Here is a 15,391-nt window from a genome sequence, read left to right as displayed (position 1 = left end):
TTTGCTTATGTACCGAAATTTAACTGGCTGAAATGAATTTAAAGAAGGGGAACCGTCTTATGTGACAGTCCATTGATGTACGTGATAGTATATATAAATGTTCATGTTGGCTACACATGTGACAGTAGCGGAAGTATCGTAGATCAGTAGTGCGATGGTGTGTTGTGGATATGCAGGTGTTGAGCCTCGGCGAAGGGCAGAACGGAGCGGGTGACTTCTAAAAAGTGCGGCACAGTGTGACCCGATGGGAGGAGAGGTAGGCTGGGACAGAAAGGCAGGGCTGACAGGGTGCGGTCTCAAGCGGCTACTGATCTCGGATCTCTTCAATTTCCATTTCAACCCGGGGACGTGCTTCACAGGGACGCATTCAGAGGCAACCAGAAGCGCAAACCACTGTTGGGACACTCTTTGACCGCTGCCCAGAGTGCAACCTGGCTCGTCTGTGGCCATTCTCATTTTTAAACCGGCTTTGAACCTGTCTGCCAAGATAAACGAACTTTCCTATTTATTCCTAAGCCTGTTCACTGATTGCAGAAGGAGCGCGGCGGCGTTCAGGAGAACATACACTACAGCACCTGGTCTTCCGTCACCGGTACTTACCGCTTCTATGGGACAGGGATCTCCCTTGCGCATTGGGAATGGCAAGCGTCGAGGACCCCGCAATTAGATCGTAAGGTTCTGCCCTCCTCCCCCTCCTGTACCCCGTGGGGGAAATAAGGAGAATAAGGGGGGGGCTTCACATACAAGGGCATTTGTTTCATCGTGCCTCTCGGGTCAGAGTACCCACCGATGTGGGTGGAATGAGGCTGCCTGTGCTGCTGACGTTCTTAAGCGGCTGCGCTCTGATACTCTTCCCGGCCACCGAAGGCTGCGGGCCAGGCAGAGGATACGGTAAGAGACGGCCGCCTAGGAAACTGACTCCTCTAGCCTACAAACAGTTCAGCCCGAACGTAGCCGAAAAAACGCTGGGAGCGAGCGGCAGGTACGAGGGGAAAATAACGAGGAATTCCGAGCGATTTAAAGAGCTCACGCCAAACTACAACCCCGACATCATCTTCAAAGACGAGGAGAATACAGGTGCAGACCGCCTCATGACCCAGGTAAGAACAGAGCGCTGAAATATTCTTTTGATTTTTTTTTTCTCCTGCTGGCATTAACACTTTTCCAGGGAGCCTATTGGATACGTATTTGTTCTGTTAAGGGCTGCCCTTTGCACACTTTGTTTAAACCAGGGCCAGCCTATTGATTTGCTTTTATTGACCCGTTTTTTTTTCCCTGAGTCGAGAGCACTGATTACAGAGAATGGTATTTACACAGTGCTTTTTATATAGTCACGTAAGCTAGCCTTAGCATTGTGTAAATTCCGAACCAGTCACAAACTTAACCAGCCAAAGTCAAACACAGTTCTTCTTAACTAGGGGACGTGTCAGCAGGGCTGTTTATCTCGATGTTTTCTGGGGGCAATGAATAGCAAATACTGTATATTTCAAAGCCAACATCCATCCTGAAACCTTGGTGTGCTGAATCCGATTTCTTAGGGGATACATTAAACACATCTTTACATAACCTGTCCATCCTTCCCTTCTTTTACTTTATTGATCACCGATCGGGTGGTGGCGTTTATTGGAACGAAATCATTTTGATCTTTGCTTTTGTTTTGTAGCTCGAGACTAGGGAATTTTAATTGAAGTCTCCTGTAGGTTTCCTGACAGGAAAATGCTCTGTATCAAGTCCTTTCCAATGTTATAATTTTTAGTTTTTAAGAATATTTTTACAGTTGTAACAGTTCAGGCTGGCGCGTATTTATGCGGCGGAGAATTCCCGTTCCTACTATTGATGCGGATCCCCGTGGAATTGTTTTAATTTGAATTATTCATCTATTGACAATTATTATTCTCAACATATAATTTAATATTAAAGTGTTTATAAGGCACCGCGGATTGTTTTAAAACCGAATGTATCTTTAAGTCTCGGGTATCGTCATAAATGTAGGCTGCATTTGACTTTACCCGACGAAAATGTTTCAATTCCTATAACTGTTAGTGGCATTTTCACGATTTAGTTTTATTTTCCGAGTGTACATGTCTTAAAATGACGTTAAATTAGATTAGATCCTATAACCCAAATTGAATAACGTCGTCTTCCATCTCATTGCATTTATGAAACGTGAGTATTAACCTGTTGTGAAGGTGTGTATAAAAGGTTCTGAGCACTGTGTGTTTGCCGAGCTAGTGGTTAAGACGAAACCGCACCTGCTGAAAAAAAACGGCCGTGTTTGAAAAGCTAACAAAGTTTAAAAGATGATTTATGAACTCAAGTTTAGATTTGAAACCGCGAAAGAAAAATAGAATTCAAAATCCACACTGCCTTCTGAAAGGGTATTTATTATTGATCGTGATCTATTATTATTATTATTATTATTATTATTATTATTATTATTATTACTACCTAGGCAAAATACACTTTAATTGAAACGATGTTTTGAGGGATTTTAAAACCTTTTTCGTATTCTCTTCTGAATCTAGATTGTTTAATTTACTCGATTCTTATGTTACACTGCAAACAATATAGTCTACTCTGTAAATACACTCTCAAGAAGGGATTAGTACTTGTCCAGTAGGTCTTAAGTAGGCTCAGCTCAGGTTTGTGGTAAGAGTAAAAAAGGATTTCAGAATGACTCCCCAATGGCATAGTGTACTACATTTAATACGGGTGCCAAGCACTCGTCTTCAGAGGACTCGTGGGAAATGAATAGAAATGTTACTCATATCCAGTATATAGAGTACACTATAGCATACAAACTGTGAAATTTTCATTTGTATTATTGAAAAAATAACTTAATAGACGAACCAAAAAAAAACAACAGTATGGCGTTATGTTGTGAGAACACCCTGCGACTTAGTGTTTATTTAGTCCTAAGGCTTTGGCCCCTGGGATGTCAAGCAAAGCCCATCACTACAGTCTGCAAGCCACTGATGGGATTCCTTAATTGAAAGCTGGGGGCCGTCCCACGGGCACCTAAAGTGAATGGTCAAACTGGACTGGTTCAGCGCAGGCTCGCCCGGTTTTCAACACGTTCGGTTCCCTATATGACAATAGGAAATTAACGGGCGACCGCGATAATGGTACTCCTTCAATCAATCAATACAGCTGGACATCTTTCTGCTGTGTACATCTTAACGGACGGGAATGAGGGACGGAGTCATTGAAAAAACCTTTAAAAGTTTTTAAATGAACTACTGTATGTATAGTATTGGGGTTTTTTTGGTAATATTTTTGATATTCACGGCGTTTCTGAATTATTAATGTAAAACGGGCATATCCCTTTTAAACATAAAATAAAAATAAGCCTGTGCATGGTTTTTAAGGTGAAAATGACCGACTTGCCATTTTTGGAGAATGATATTCTACATTTAAGTGGATTTTTATGCCACGTCCCAGGTTTCACAGTTCACGCATTTTTTTTTACAAAGAAAAACATTTTCCTCGTAAAGGATTGCAAGATGTAGATAGTATCTTTCAGTTCTTAAAAACAGTTTCTCTTTCACGTAACAATTCACAATCCCGCTGTGTCGGGCATTACGTTTTAAATGTATTTTACATTCATTTATCGACGTTTCTGTGGTGACAGATACATAATCTCGATCAAATTCATAGTCCGTCCAAAGTAATGAGGGAATGTTATATAATTACGAGAAAAATGTCAACAACTAATTTTGTTTTCCTCTCCTATTAAGTGACCAAATCCACATTGTCTAGTCCAGTTTTTTGAATAGGAAAGAATTATTCAGAGTTTGTATATCCATACTCTGACGGGGTTACGTAAACTCTTCATACAAGCGCACATGCAAAGTTTTTATGTACTTTACCCTATCTTATAATGGCTTATCTGACTGTTGTGCTATCTGTGGACTTTACTATGCTTCTCACGTTTGAAGTTTCATGACACGTTTATTTTTTGTAAGTAACCTTTTGTTTTTCCCCAACACTAAAGCAAAAAGCACAAAGCAAAAATAAAGAGTGCCTTCCCCAAAGCACGCTACACATGATTGTTTTTATACTGAATGTTTTGTGAGATCAACTATATTTCCCCCCCAGCTGAATATGTTTTGAAAACTCTTTATCATTTCACTTTTTTATTTGAATTATGGTAGTGTTGTTTTCTTTTTAAAAATAATTCTGAAGTATTCTAGGGTTATTCAAATCTTACATAGGGATACATTCATTTCGATGCAGGAGGTTTGGAACACGACCCCAAAGAAACCTCAGGTAATTATTTCTTAATTAGATCCTTAAAAGGAAATTCTGGGATTCTAGAATTTAAAGTTAAAATATCCTCAATTCGATCTATTGAATGTGACAATAGTGGATCACATTCCATCCTATGCATTTTGTTAAAATGACTAAGTGATTCTTGGTTACTGTCGGGTTTTAAAACTGTTTTTCTACAGTATTTAAAAAAGTAATCAATTACAGAAGCAGCAGTACTTTTAATTGCTTACTATTATGGGTTTTAAAAATATAACTGAAACAGTTGTAATTTACCTCTTAAGTAACAGCTAGGTCTCGTACTGATGTATTGTAACCCTTTGACTATGTTACTACTGTATATAATTTAATAATCCTGATTATTCTCTCCAGTTATTATAAGCAACATTAGTAGTGGCAGTATTTAGTGTTTTAATTAAACCTAGAATCATTTTTCCTTCCTTCGTATATATCTTCTGTAGAGAGCGGTAGTCGGAGATTTTAAGCACGTAAAATACGTCCAGTGAAGCAACCTTAAAATTATAAATACATATATCACAGCAAACATTTATGTATCATAGCTAATTAACTAAAGTTGCACTGCTGGAGCTACAGTACATTAATGCCTCCATATTTTATGCTCTTAATATAAATGCAAACCTAAAAGCCTTCCCTTCATTTTACTTCGGTTGCTGAAATAATTTCTGAGTCAAATTTAATGTATTAAGAGTCCTTTATGAAAGTGCAATGACAATTGAGTTTGTTTTACACAAATGTAATCTAAAACCCACACTTCATTAAACATATTTATGGCAATAAAGTTGAGTCCGTCTCACACATATCACCATCACATGACTTTCAGTAACTGCTTATCCAATACAGGGTTGCAGGGGAGACAGAGCCTATCCTGGGAAACACTGGGCGCAAGGCAGGGTACACCCTGGATGGGACGCCAGTCCATTGCAGGACACACACAGACACAGATGCACACATTCACACCAGGGGCATTTTGTCCACAAGCCAATTAACTTAGTAGTATGTGGGAAGAAACTGAAGCAAGGAAACCCAGGTTAATTAGAGGAGAACATGCAAACTCCAAACAGACAGCACCCCAGGAATTGAACTCAGGACCTGCTGGGTTAGCAATGCTAACCATTTTGGTTAAGCAAGATATAGTGCATTCATTGGACAACTTATGTGGATGTTCAGAGCCTTCAGAAAACAGGGTAACATCAAACTGATACATTTTCATATATTGAATATAGGCCCTTGTGTAGCATTTTCAGTTTCTCTCCGGTTCAAGTGAACCTAATTTCTTAAAAGCATAAGAAAGGCTACTACAAGAGGAGGCTTTTTAACCCGTCTGTCTCAGTAGTGTCCTAGGACCTACAGTAAGTGATACATGGATGTCATCTCTGTATTTCTTGAAATAAGCCAGTATATCAGTTTTTGACAGCATAACAGGGTAGCTTATTCCAGACTCCAACAAGCCCTTATATAACAACGTCTCCTGTTCTCAGTTTTAAATTGGCTTACCTACAGTCTAGTTTTCACTTGTGTCTTCAAGTTGGCATTTCACTCTTGATGCTGATGAAGTCCAATTGATTGAATTTTCTTAGTTTTAATCAGGTTTCCTCATAGTCTTTGTTCAGCATTATCAGATGGGTGGGCTAGAACGGTAGTACATATATTAAACAGTATATTTTTTAATTCTTTGGGGAGTCAAGTTCAGATTTGGCAAAAGTTATTTGTGATATCCTTCAGGCTTTGATTCCTGGTACAGTTTTATTATCTTTATACATTACCCCTTAAGCCATATGATTTATAACCTTGTTAAAATACGTATACTGCAGTACGTTACTGTCATTCCTGATGACACTACCAGAACAAAGTTGTGAATTTGATCCTTAAAACTCTAATGAAGGAAAAACCTTGATAGTGGGTTCTCACCAGCAGGTCAGTGTGGTTAGCTTGTCAACCATAGACTTTGGTGGCAGTGATTAATTTGAAATTTGTCTGGGTGTTATTTTTTTTTTTTACTTTCAGCTTTGAATCACACCTGAACAATAATTGTTGTTACACTGCAAATACTTGTTTCTCTTTGCTTGGTGCTCACACAGTAGTCTTCATTTCAGCGAGATCGGTCTGCTGTAAACTCTTTGTTTAAGATTTATGAGCCAGTTCTTATTCTGGTTTCAGCTGTATTCAGGCGTAAAGCCCATTACTAGAGCAAGAATTAGCAATGGAAGAAAGGATATATTTCTGCATTAGCTGCCAGTGAGATATAGAATTGATTATAAATTGTCTTGTTAAGCACTAAACAGAATACTATCGGGATGTCAGAATTCTCTGGCTATCAGCTCCTGCTTTAAGGCAGACTGATTATGGGCCTAAAAGTTGCGAAATTCTCTGCCAAATCGTATTTATATTGTATGTTAATATACAGTACTGTGTTTTAAACTAGGGTTAACAGCTACAGTACTTTTAGAACTTGTCTCCCGTTTTCGCGCAGTAGTTTACAATACCATCTGCGATAGCATAAAGTAGCTCACGCATTGGAACCAAATCTCACGGTCTCGAACCCTGGTCTGGAAATCTCTTGTATTTGCATCAAGTCTAGGTTGATTCAAAAATTAAGTAATGAACGTAAAATTTTAAAGTTGTATTAGAGACTCGCGATTCCGTTTTTTTACCGTTGCGTTTGTAAAAGAAGCCATCAGTACAAATAGTATGCAATCGCAGTTTTCGACGGACGCGTTACGGCTTTGGACCCATGAGAGAGACTTTACATAAGACTAAAAAAACGCAGGTTTTTCTTGCTGAACCATCGTGTCGCAGACAAAAATAACGTGTCCCTTCCTCGCTTACCATTTAATTTTCAAGGTGCCTCAAAGAGCACAAAAGAATAGTCCTTCAGCAGCAAAATACACACAATGATGGCTTAATGCATACAGGAAGTAGCCAATAGTAACGCGCTTCAAGCACAAAGCCAGGTGTTGTGGTCAATTAACCACTTGTTCAAGGTGGCTGCAGTTTTCCTTGCGGGAAACCCTGTTTTATTTCTGATAGTTTATAATGACATTAAGTGTTCAGTCCGTTCTAGCATTTAGAATATATAATTTCCTATTTAACTGTTCATTTATTTTGTCTTTGGCTTATTAAGCGGCATGTAAAATGCTTTCCAAATAAATTGGTTCACACCTACTGCATAAGCCTGTCAGAGCTCTTTTCCTGAGCGATTCTATAATATCTGCAATATCCGTTTATACCGAAAATTGTACGTAGTATTTCAAATGAAATTCCACTGATATGGTGTCATTTTAATATACCATTCGTTGATTTAAAAGTATACACCTTTAACTGTTTAACTGCTTGCCTTTTTGTATTTCCTCTCAACACATCGTTAACAAAAGTAGGTGTCAAGATAAGGAACTCTCCTTTTCACTGATAATATTTCCACATCTGTGGTGTTTTGCAAATTCTTTTATTTTGATATGCTCACTGATGTGCTATTAGTCTGCAAACTGTATGAGAAACTAGATCAATGGTATTAGGAAAACCTACCGTATTATATTAATTAGGAAAAGTCTTAACTTTGGCACTGTGTTTAATTAAAATGACATCATCTGAATTTAAGCATTTATTTAGGTGTACTCTGTTTTCTGTACATTATTCCAAATAGAAGCATTATGTTGAATGACTTGCAAATTAATCCTTTTCTTGAGTAACGTTATTAAAAGTTTTCTAAAGTTCTAAATACACCATGTAATACAGTCTGCTCCGTTTGGATCCATTAGTGCTGTTGCATATTTAAAGGACTTTAAGTCAGACAAGCAAGACCGGCCTTTTCTACATTTAAACTGACTTACCCCCTTCCATCACATTGCCTTTCAGTTGAACCTCCAGCCCATTTCTAATTGTTGTTTCCATAACCTTGTGTGTAGTAGGAGTTTGACATATTGGCCTGTAATTACTTGTTTGGCTTTTGTTGCCCATATGTGTCAGTTGGTCTCGCTCGCCACTCCTCTGGACTCTAACCCTGGTGATCACTGCTGTTATTTTGGGAGTTGCGTTTGACTTCCTCCCAATGGCTCTGCTGCTCAGCTCAATGTAGAGCCTGGACAAGTTCTGCAGGGAGGTGTCAGGTGTCCTCTCCATGCTGTTTATCCAGTTTTATGGGCTGCTAACCTGCCCCCCCCCCCCCCACACACTGCTCCTGGTAGTATCTGGTTGACACTAGTCCTCAGGGTGCTGGCTCTCCTGCCGCCCTGGCTACCACCCTCCACCCCTTGCTCCTCTCTGTGTGCAGGCCTGCCCTTGGTTGTTGGTCTCAGGGTTGTTCTGGCTGCTGGCCCTTTGGCTATGTCGGCTGCTGCCTCCCAGACCTCTCTGGCTGTAGGTTCCCATGCTTCTCTGGCTCCTGGCCTACAAGCTGGTCTGGCTGCTGGCCTCTAGCCGGCTCTGGCCGCTGGCCCTGTGGTTATGTTGGCGGCTGGTCCAAAGCTCTACCTGAGAAGAGAAGAGAGAAAACACAACGTTTCGGCTGTGAAGAAGGCTGAAGAAGGCTTCGCAGCCTTTCTCTCTTCTCTTTTCAGCAGGGAATAAACCTATTACTTGTTCCTTTGCGTAATACAGCAATACCTGGCTCAGTTCTGAGGGTGCATTCCAGAGAAAGGAGCCCTTTGGGATTCAACTCTAATAGAGGCATTTACAGCATGTGTTCAGTAGTGATGCATCACCTCCAGCACTATTCCATACATATAATCGATGTATGAGGGCTTCACTGGGGTATCCATAGTGGTACTACCCATATTTCTAACCACAGAAGACAATTAAAAAAAAAAACACTGCATACAGAAAGGAGTTCTATTTTTAAATAACTGTGCTGTTACAGAAGAGTAGTTTGTCAAGGCATCACCACATTCAGTGGGAGCTTGTGTAGATTGGCCACCATCTGCCTTCGCTCCTCCAGCTTGGTGGCGATGGGAGAGTGATGGGTGGAGCTACATGTGGCAGGATGGTCCAGGCAGTGGCTATTTTTTAAGCAAAATAGGCGAGATCACAGCAGAACACTATACACACATAGAAGTGAGACCGGAATTACCAATAGCCATGGCTGTGCTGTACACTAAACATACAGTATTTTGCTAATCTTTCATTGGCTGAAAGCGTGCCCTCCATAGTTTATTGCTTCATGTCTATAGCACAGATATTAGTAGGATGCTTCCACCTGGCTCATAGGCACGTTATAGAGTGACAGGCATTCTGCATTCATACAGACATACAGTATTTGCAGTAATTACAATAATGGTCAGGACTATGACACATCAGCCATTACAGAAATAGTGCTAAGTGAGACTGTGATTACTCTTCAATTTAACTACCATTCTTGGTACAAGCCCATATATCAGTTTCTAGTTTGTGTAAAATTGCATTTTTTTTCCTCACATCTTAAGGACAGAAAATATTATTTTTAGGGTATTTATGTCTTTATGGTTACAGCATTTTAAATGACATGCATTTAATTTTCTTCATAATTATAATTGCTGTCGGAGCGATGACGTTCTGGAATGTTTAAGCTTGTAGCCTTATTATCTAAGGTTCATCCTCCTGGGACAGCACCTTGTCTGAGATTAGTTTGTTATTAAAAAGAGCTTTCGTCATAGAGTCACTTGGTCTGGAATACAGGAAATGTATTAAATTTATGTTGCAGCCCTGTGAAAATAGTAACCTCACAAGAGATCAAGAATCTTCTTTAACTGTTTTGGAATCTTTGGGAAACAGCTTTAACAATGTGGCTTTGCAGGTTGTTCAAGTGACCATTTGTGCAAAGAAATGTCTTAATGTTTTAAGTTCTAAATGCATCAGTGCATCATTTTCTTTTGTGCCTGCTAGCCCATGTTCCATTACTGAATGTTTAAGTCACTTGAAGAAAGACCTTAAATCACTTTAAATCGTCAGATCAAGACTAAAGAAATGTATTTTCACTTTAAAACCTTCCTATAAAGATGTATTCTGGTAGAACTATGAAACCTTTGTAGCATAAAGAAAATAAAAAAGGAAAACGAAACGATTTGAAGAAAAAGAGGCAGAAAATCATGTTATTTTTTTACTCATCTGGCAGTTTCTTGAAGCCTCAAAAAGCTTATAGAAGCCTCTGGAAGTCACATTACCCAGACTAAGGTTGCTGCTGGAAGAGGTGTTAGTGGGGCCAGTAGGGGGCGCTCACCCTGTGGTCTGTGTGGGTCGTAATGCCTCATTATAGTGATGGGGACACTATATTGTAAAAAAGGTGCTGTCCTGCAGATGAGACGTAAATCTGAGGTCCTGACTCTCTGGTCATTAAAAATCATAGGCAGTTTTTTGAAAAGAGTAGGGGTGTTACCCCAGCATCCCGGCCATATTTCCCATTTGTCTTTTATCAATCATGGCCTCCTAATAATCCCCATCTATGAAGTGGCTTCATCACTCTGTTCTCCTCCCCACTGATAGCTGATGTGTGGTGAGCGTACTGGTGCACTTTGGGTGCTGTCACATCATCCAGGTGGGGGCTACACATTGGTGGTGGTGGAGTGGAGTCCCTATTACCTGTAAATCGGTCTTATCAGCAACAATGAGCGAGGTAGCAGAGCTGGTGGAGTGGCGCTACAACAACCTCACAACATCGGCAAAACAACAGAGATCATAGTGGACTTCAGGAGGCACAGAGGACATCACAAACCCATCATCATTCACGGGGCTCCAGTCGAAACTGTCAGCACCTTCAGGTTCCTCGGCCTCCAGATCACTGAGAGGCTGAGTTTGGCAGAGAACACTGCTGCCATCCTCACTGAAGCCCACCAGCGCCTTCACTTCCTGAGACAGTTAAGGAAGTGGGGGATGAACAAGACAGAACTCACTAATTTGTACCGTAATAGGATTGAGAGTGTCCTAACCGGTGGTATTATGGTGTGGTATGGTGGAGCCACAGTACAGGACAGAAAAGTCTGTACTGTGGGTTGTGAGGTCCGCGCAGAAAATATCTGGGCCCAAGCTACCCTCCATCAACTGGATATATCTCAACCGCTGCCACAACCGGGCTTGAGCTATACTTCGGGACCCAGTTCACCCTGGCCACAATCTGTTTTCACCCCTGGGTTCTAGTAGGAGGTATCGCAGTATCGGAACACTGACGAATAGATTCAAAAACAATTTCTTCCCCCAAGCAGTCCGCATCATAAACGGCTCAAATTAGCACCTGCACATATTAGCACCTGCACTGTTTGCACTATGTCCTGTCTTGGCTGTATAATAACGTCTAAATTTATTGTCCATGTCTGTTTGTCATTTGTGCCTGTGTTCTTTTTCTCTAATGTTACTGGGTACAGCTGAATGAGTAAGCATTCCAATACACTAAGATAAAGATAAAACAATCTTGAATCTTGAATCTTGAGTGGAGTGCCCAGAAGAATGCTATAGGAAGTGTAAGCAAATATTATTATTAAACTCCTACAACCTTTGTGTGATAAAGTTGCTGCCTTTGCACTTCCTCATACTTTCCATTTGTGTCTTCTGGTTCAAATTCAGGTTTGAACGATTGAATCGGGTGCCTGTAACGAAGCATGGGTCAGGACCCTATGCAGATGGTATAATCCAGAAGTAAGTGGAAATGGACAGGGGGAGGAGACAATGAGGAGCTGGGCGGGTTGATGAACAGGGGGGCGTGACGACTGTGCGCTGGTGCTTGAGGGGGGGGTGAACAATTCCAGAAGAGTCCAGGGGGTAATGCAGGGCGAAGTCCAAAAGTCCAGAACCGGGTGATCCATCCAAGACAAAAACAAGACAAGGTTTAAAAACCGGAACGGGATCTGGTGCAGGGACGGGGAATAAAAACGGGTTAACGAGGCCTGGCGCTCCGAGCCCCGGACCCGGATGGTCAGGACGCCGTGGTGAAGACTATGCCGTTGGGTCACTCCTGGACCCGCTGGTAGGTGGGTGTCCGGGCGTCCATCTTCCAATGCTGAGCCAGGAGTAGCGAGAGCGTCTGGCTTAAATAAGGAGGGGCAGGATAGGAGGCAGGTGCACATAATCAACTAAAATGTGAAAGATCTGGAGTGCCCTTAAGAGGAGGGATTACGATCGTGACAGTGCCTTAGAACTGTGTTCGTCATTCATTCCTTTTCGCCTGTCGAGAATTTGATCAGCTATTTCTTTTAAGCCGAAGAATAGATTTGGTCGCTGTCCTCTGGCCAGGTTATAGAGCAAGAATATCGTTTTGTTTTGTGTTGTACAAATGTCTCTAGGGCATTGTGCAATTTTGATGTGACAAATTGTACCTCGTTAGGTGCAGTGCCTTGCAAAAACTTTCATCACTGCCAGTAACACTGGATTTGTGTTAATCACATTTTTCAGACTTTTTGGATAAGAACTGTGATGATCAAACTGACCACAGTTGTATGTGGAAGAGGTTGAATGCAGCATAACCTGAAGAGACATTCTACAAAGTGGAATTTATTGATTACAAAGTACTCAGTCAATACTTGGTGGAAGCACCTTTGGCAGACATTACTACTGTCAATAATTTTGGATAGGTCCCTACTAGCTTTGCACAGTGGGGTGCTATAGTTTTGTCTATTTATCCTGGCAAAATTGCTCCAGTTCTGACTATTCCATTGGGGATTGTTGACAGACTGAAGTTGCCACGTCTGACCATGTATTTAGTATTGGATTCAAGTTAATTCATTGGCCCAGTCAAGGACAATCAAGCAGTTCCTGTCAAATCTTTGTGCTCCGAGTCATTGTCCTGCTGAAATGTGAGTTCTTGGGTGACTGAAACAAGGTTTTTCTATAGCATTTGCCTTTGCTTTCCACTGTCCATTTTCCCCTTAGTCCTGATAAGCTTCTAAGTCCCTGCTTATAAGGGCCCACCCTCATGATCCAGCCACCGCTGTGCTTGATGTGGAGCTGACGGACTGACCTGTTCTGTGGGGTTTTCGGCAGATGCAACACTTTGCATTTAGACCAGGAAGTTTAAAGTCTGTCTTCTGTGACCGTAAAGCCTTCTGCCATATGTCTGTAAAGTATATACAATATTCAGGATGAGCCTTTTCAATCAAGGTTTCTTTCTTGAGCTTCTTGCATACAGGTCGGCTTTCTATAGGTACTGAATTATTGTCAATGCATGAACATTGACTGTTTCATAAGTATGACTTTGTAAGTCTTTCAAAGTCACTGATGCCTTCATAGAGGTGTCCATAACCAGTTCTGTTCTTGTTCAACAGCTCAGTTTAGTAAGGCAGCCCGATTTAGGCAGTGTTTGGGTGCTGTGTTGCACATTCCACTTCTTAATGATGAGGTCTGTACTTAAGAGGGGTAAGCAGCCCTCTCCTGATCTGTACCTCTCTACCACTTCTTTATTGACTCCTTCTTCAAGATCCGTGGTCCTCGTGGTCGGTTTTGCTCTATTGCTATGTGTTATGGCTTGAAATTCAATATGTGGGGATGCTTACAGAGATAGATGCATTTACTCTGAAGTAACGTTAAAGCACATAAATTACACAGAGACGTTACACTAATTTTGTGACCTTTCAAACAGGCATGCTAGCCTGTGAAGGGACTGCAGTAGCAGACAATCTGCCACTAGGGGGCAAAGCGCCTCTAACAATTATTATTGTCCTTACTGGGTGGCAATTAGTGGATTTGAAGGGTTCGTGTCAATATTCGTACATGGGTTTAATTAGTGGTGGCTTACTGTATAAATATGGATTCCCAGGGTTAGTCAGGCGTTGGGTTGGATGCAAGCTGAAAAAATGCTAAAAGCAGGAAGAGGGCTTTATTTAGACAGCCTTTTTGCTGAAAAAAAACCAGCCCAAATATTGTAATTAAGACTCCTGTAGCATGTGTAATTGTGGATTTTGCATGTGCGCCATACCCTGATGTCACTCTAGCTATTGGTGCTGGGGTCTGTCGCACAAACTGTTCTTTTGTACCTGAAGTGATTTAAGGGTTGCCATTACAAAGATCTTGAATACTGTTGCTGTGCAATTGAGAACTGTCTAATCATCTTTAAAATTTTAAGCTATTTACATACTATCATGTTTTTATCTTTGAAAATGTCATGATTACAAATTTCAGAACATAACAAAACATGAAAGCATTTCTGGGAGTACATACTTTTCTAAGGAACTCTTCTCCTGCCCTGAATTGGATAAAGTAGTTAGTAAATGGATGGATGTATATTATATAACCGTCTGTTAGATTGTTTTATTACTTCACAAAGTTGTGTAGAAAATGTAGATGTCAACATAAACATTATTTATTGGTGAAGCTTTAGATATCTATAAAAAAGATTTATCATGCCATGAATAGCTATAAAATGTTATTATATACAGTACCCCTAACTTGTGGGTTAGTTTTAGGGTTAGAGATATATAAGATCACTTTATATTTCAAGATTAGGGATTAGGTGAGATGTTAACATGTACGATAATGAGTTCACATTAGAGGCTAGTTATTATCAGATTTATGTCACTCTATTAATGCTTTGGTAACTTATCCCATTTATAAAAGGTCTGTATAGAGTGTATGGCATCTGCAGCCATTAATTTAAAATGTTAGTCATTTTGATAAGTACATTTTCAAGCAGTGATCCTTTATTACTTTATGATTCTGGTTCCTGTATCAATATTATGCACTTTCTATGGTAAACCAACACCTAAACCTACAATTTCTATATTATCATTGTCTGAATTTTGAATTTTAAATCATACATACTGGGGCATAATTGGTCCAGTTGTGTCCTTTCTCTGGACAGATGACAGCAGTTGGAGTGATACCCCTAAATTGATTGACTTTTGGTTTTGTTAGCTGTCTATAAATAGTGTATTTTGGTTCCTTCAGTACAATTGGTACAATACTATCAGGTATTTTATTTTAAGTGGTTAGCTTTGCTGCCTCACACTGGGGCCCAGGTTTCAATTCTGGACCTGGGGTGCTGTCTGTACAGAGATTGTATGTTCTCCCTGTGTGGGTTTCCTCTGGGTACTAGTGGGTATTTGCCAAAAATGTGAGGTGTAAAGTGTATGGAAGGTAGAGCAGCAAGGTGGCACAGTGGTTAGCATTGCTAACCCAGCGGGTCCTGGGTTCAGTTCCTGGGTGCTATCTC

General features: G+C 40.6%; 1 protein-coding gene across 1 annotated transcript in view; it reads left to right on the top strand.

The window, feature by feature from the left end:
- The first annotated feature begins 206 nt into the window (after nucleotides 1-206).
- ihha (Indian hedgehog signaling molecule a) overlaps nucleotides 207-15,391 on the top strand; it is a 77,618-nt gene continuing 62,433 nt past the window's right edge. The window contains exon 1 of the mRNA XM_088930148.1: nucleotides 207-1,100. Within this exon, the coding sequence (XP_088786274.1) occupies nucleotides 801-1,100 (300 nt within the window). The 5' untranslated portion in view covers nucleotides 207-800. The remainder of the gene's footprint in view (nucleotides 1,101-15,391) is intronic.

This window comes from Atractosteus spatula, chromosome 13 (assembly GCF_055471065.1).
Source record: "Atractosteus spatula isolate fAtrSpa1 chromosome 13, fAtrSpa1.hap1, whole genome shotgun sequence".
NCBI lineage: Eukaryota > Metazoa > Chordata > Actinopteri > Semionotiformes > Lepisosteidae > Atractosteus > Atractosteus spatula.
The sequence above is the reverse complement of the archived record's forward strand: the minus strand, read 5'-3'. Positions and strand labels throughout refer to the sequence as shown.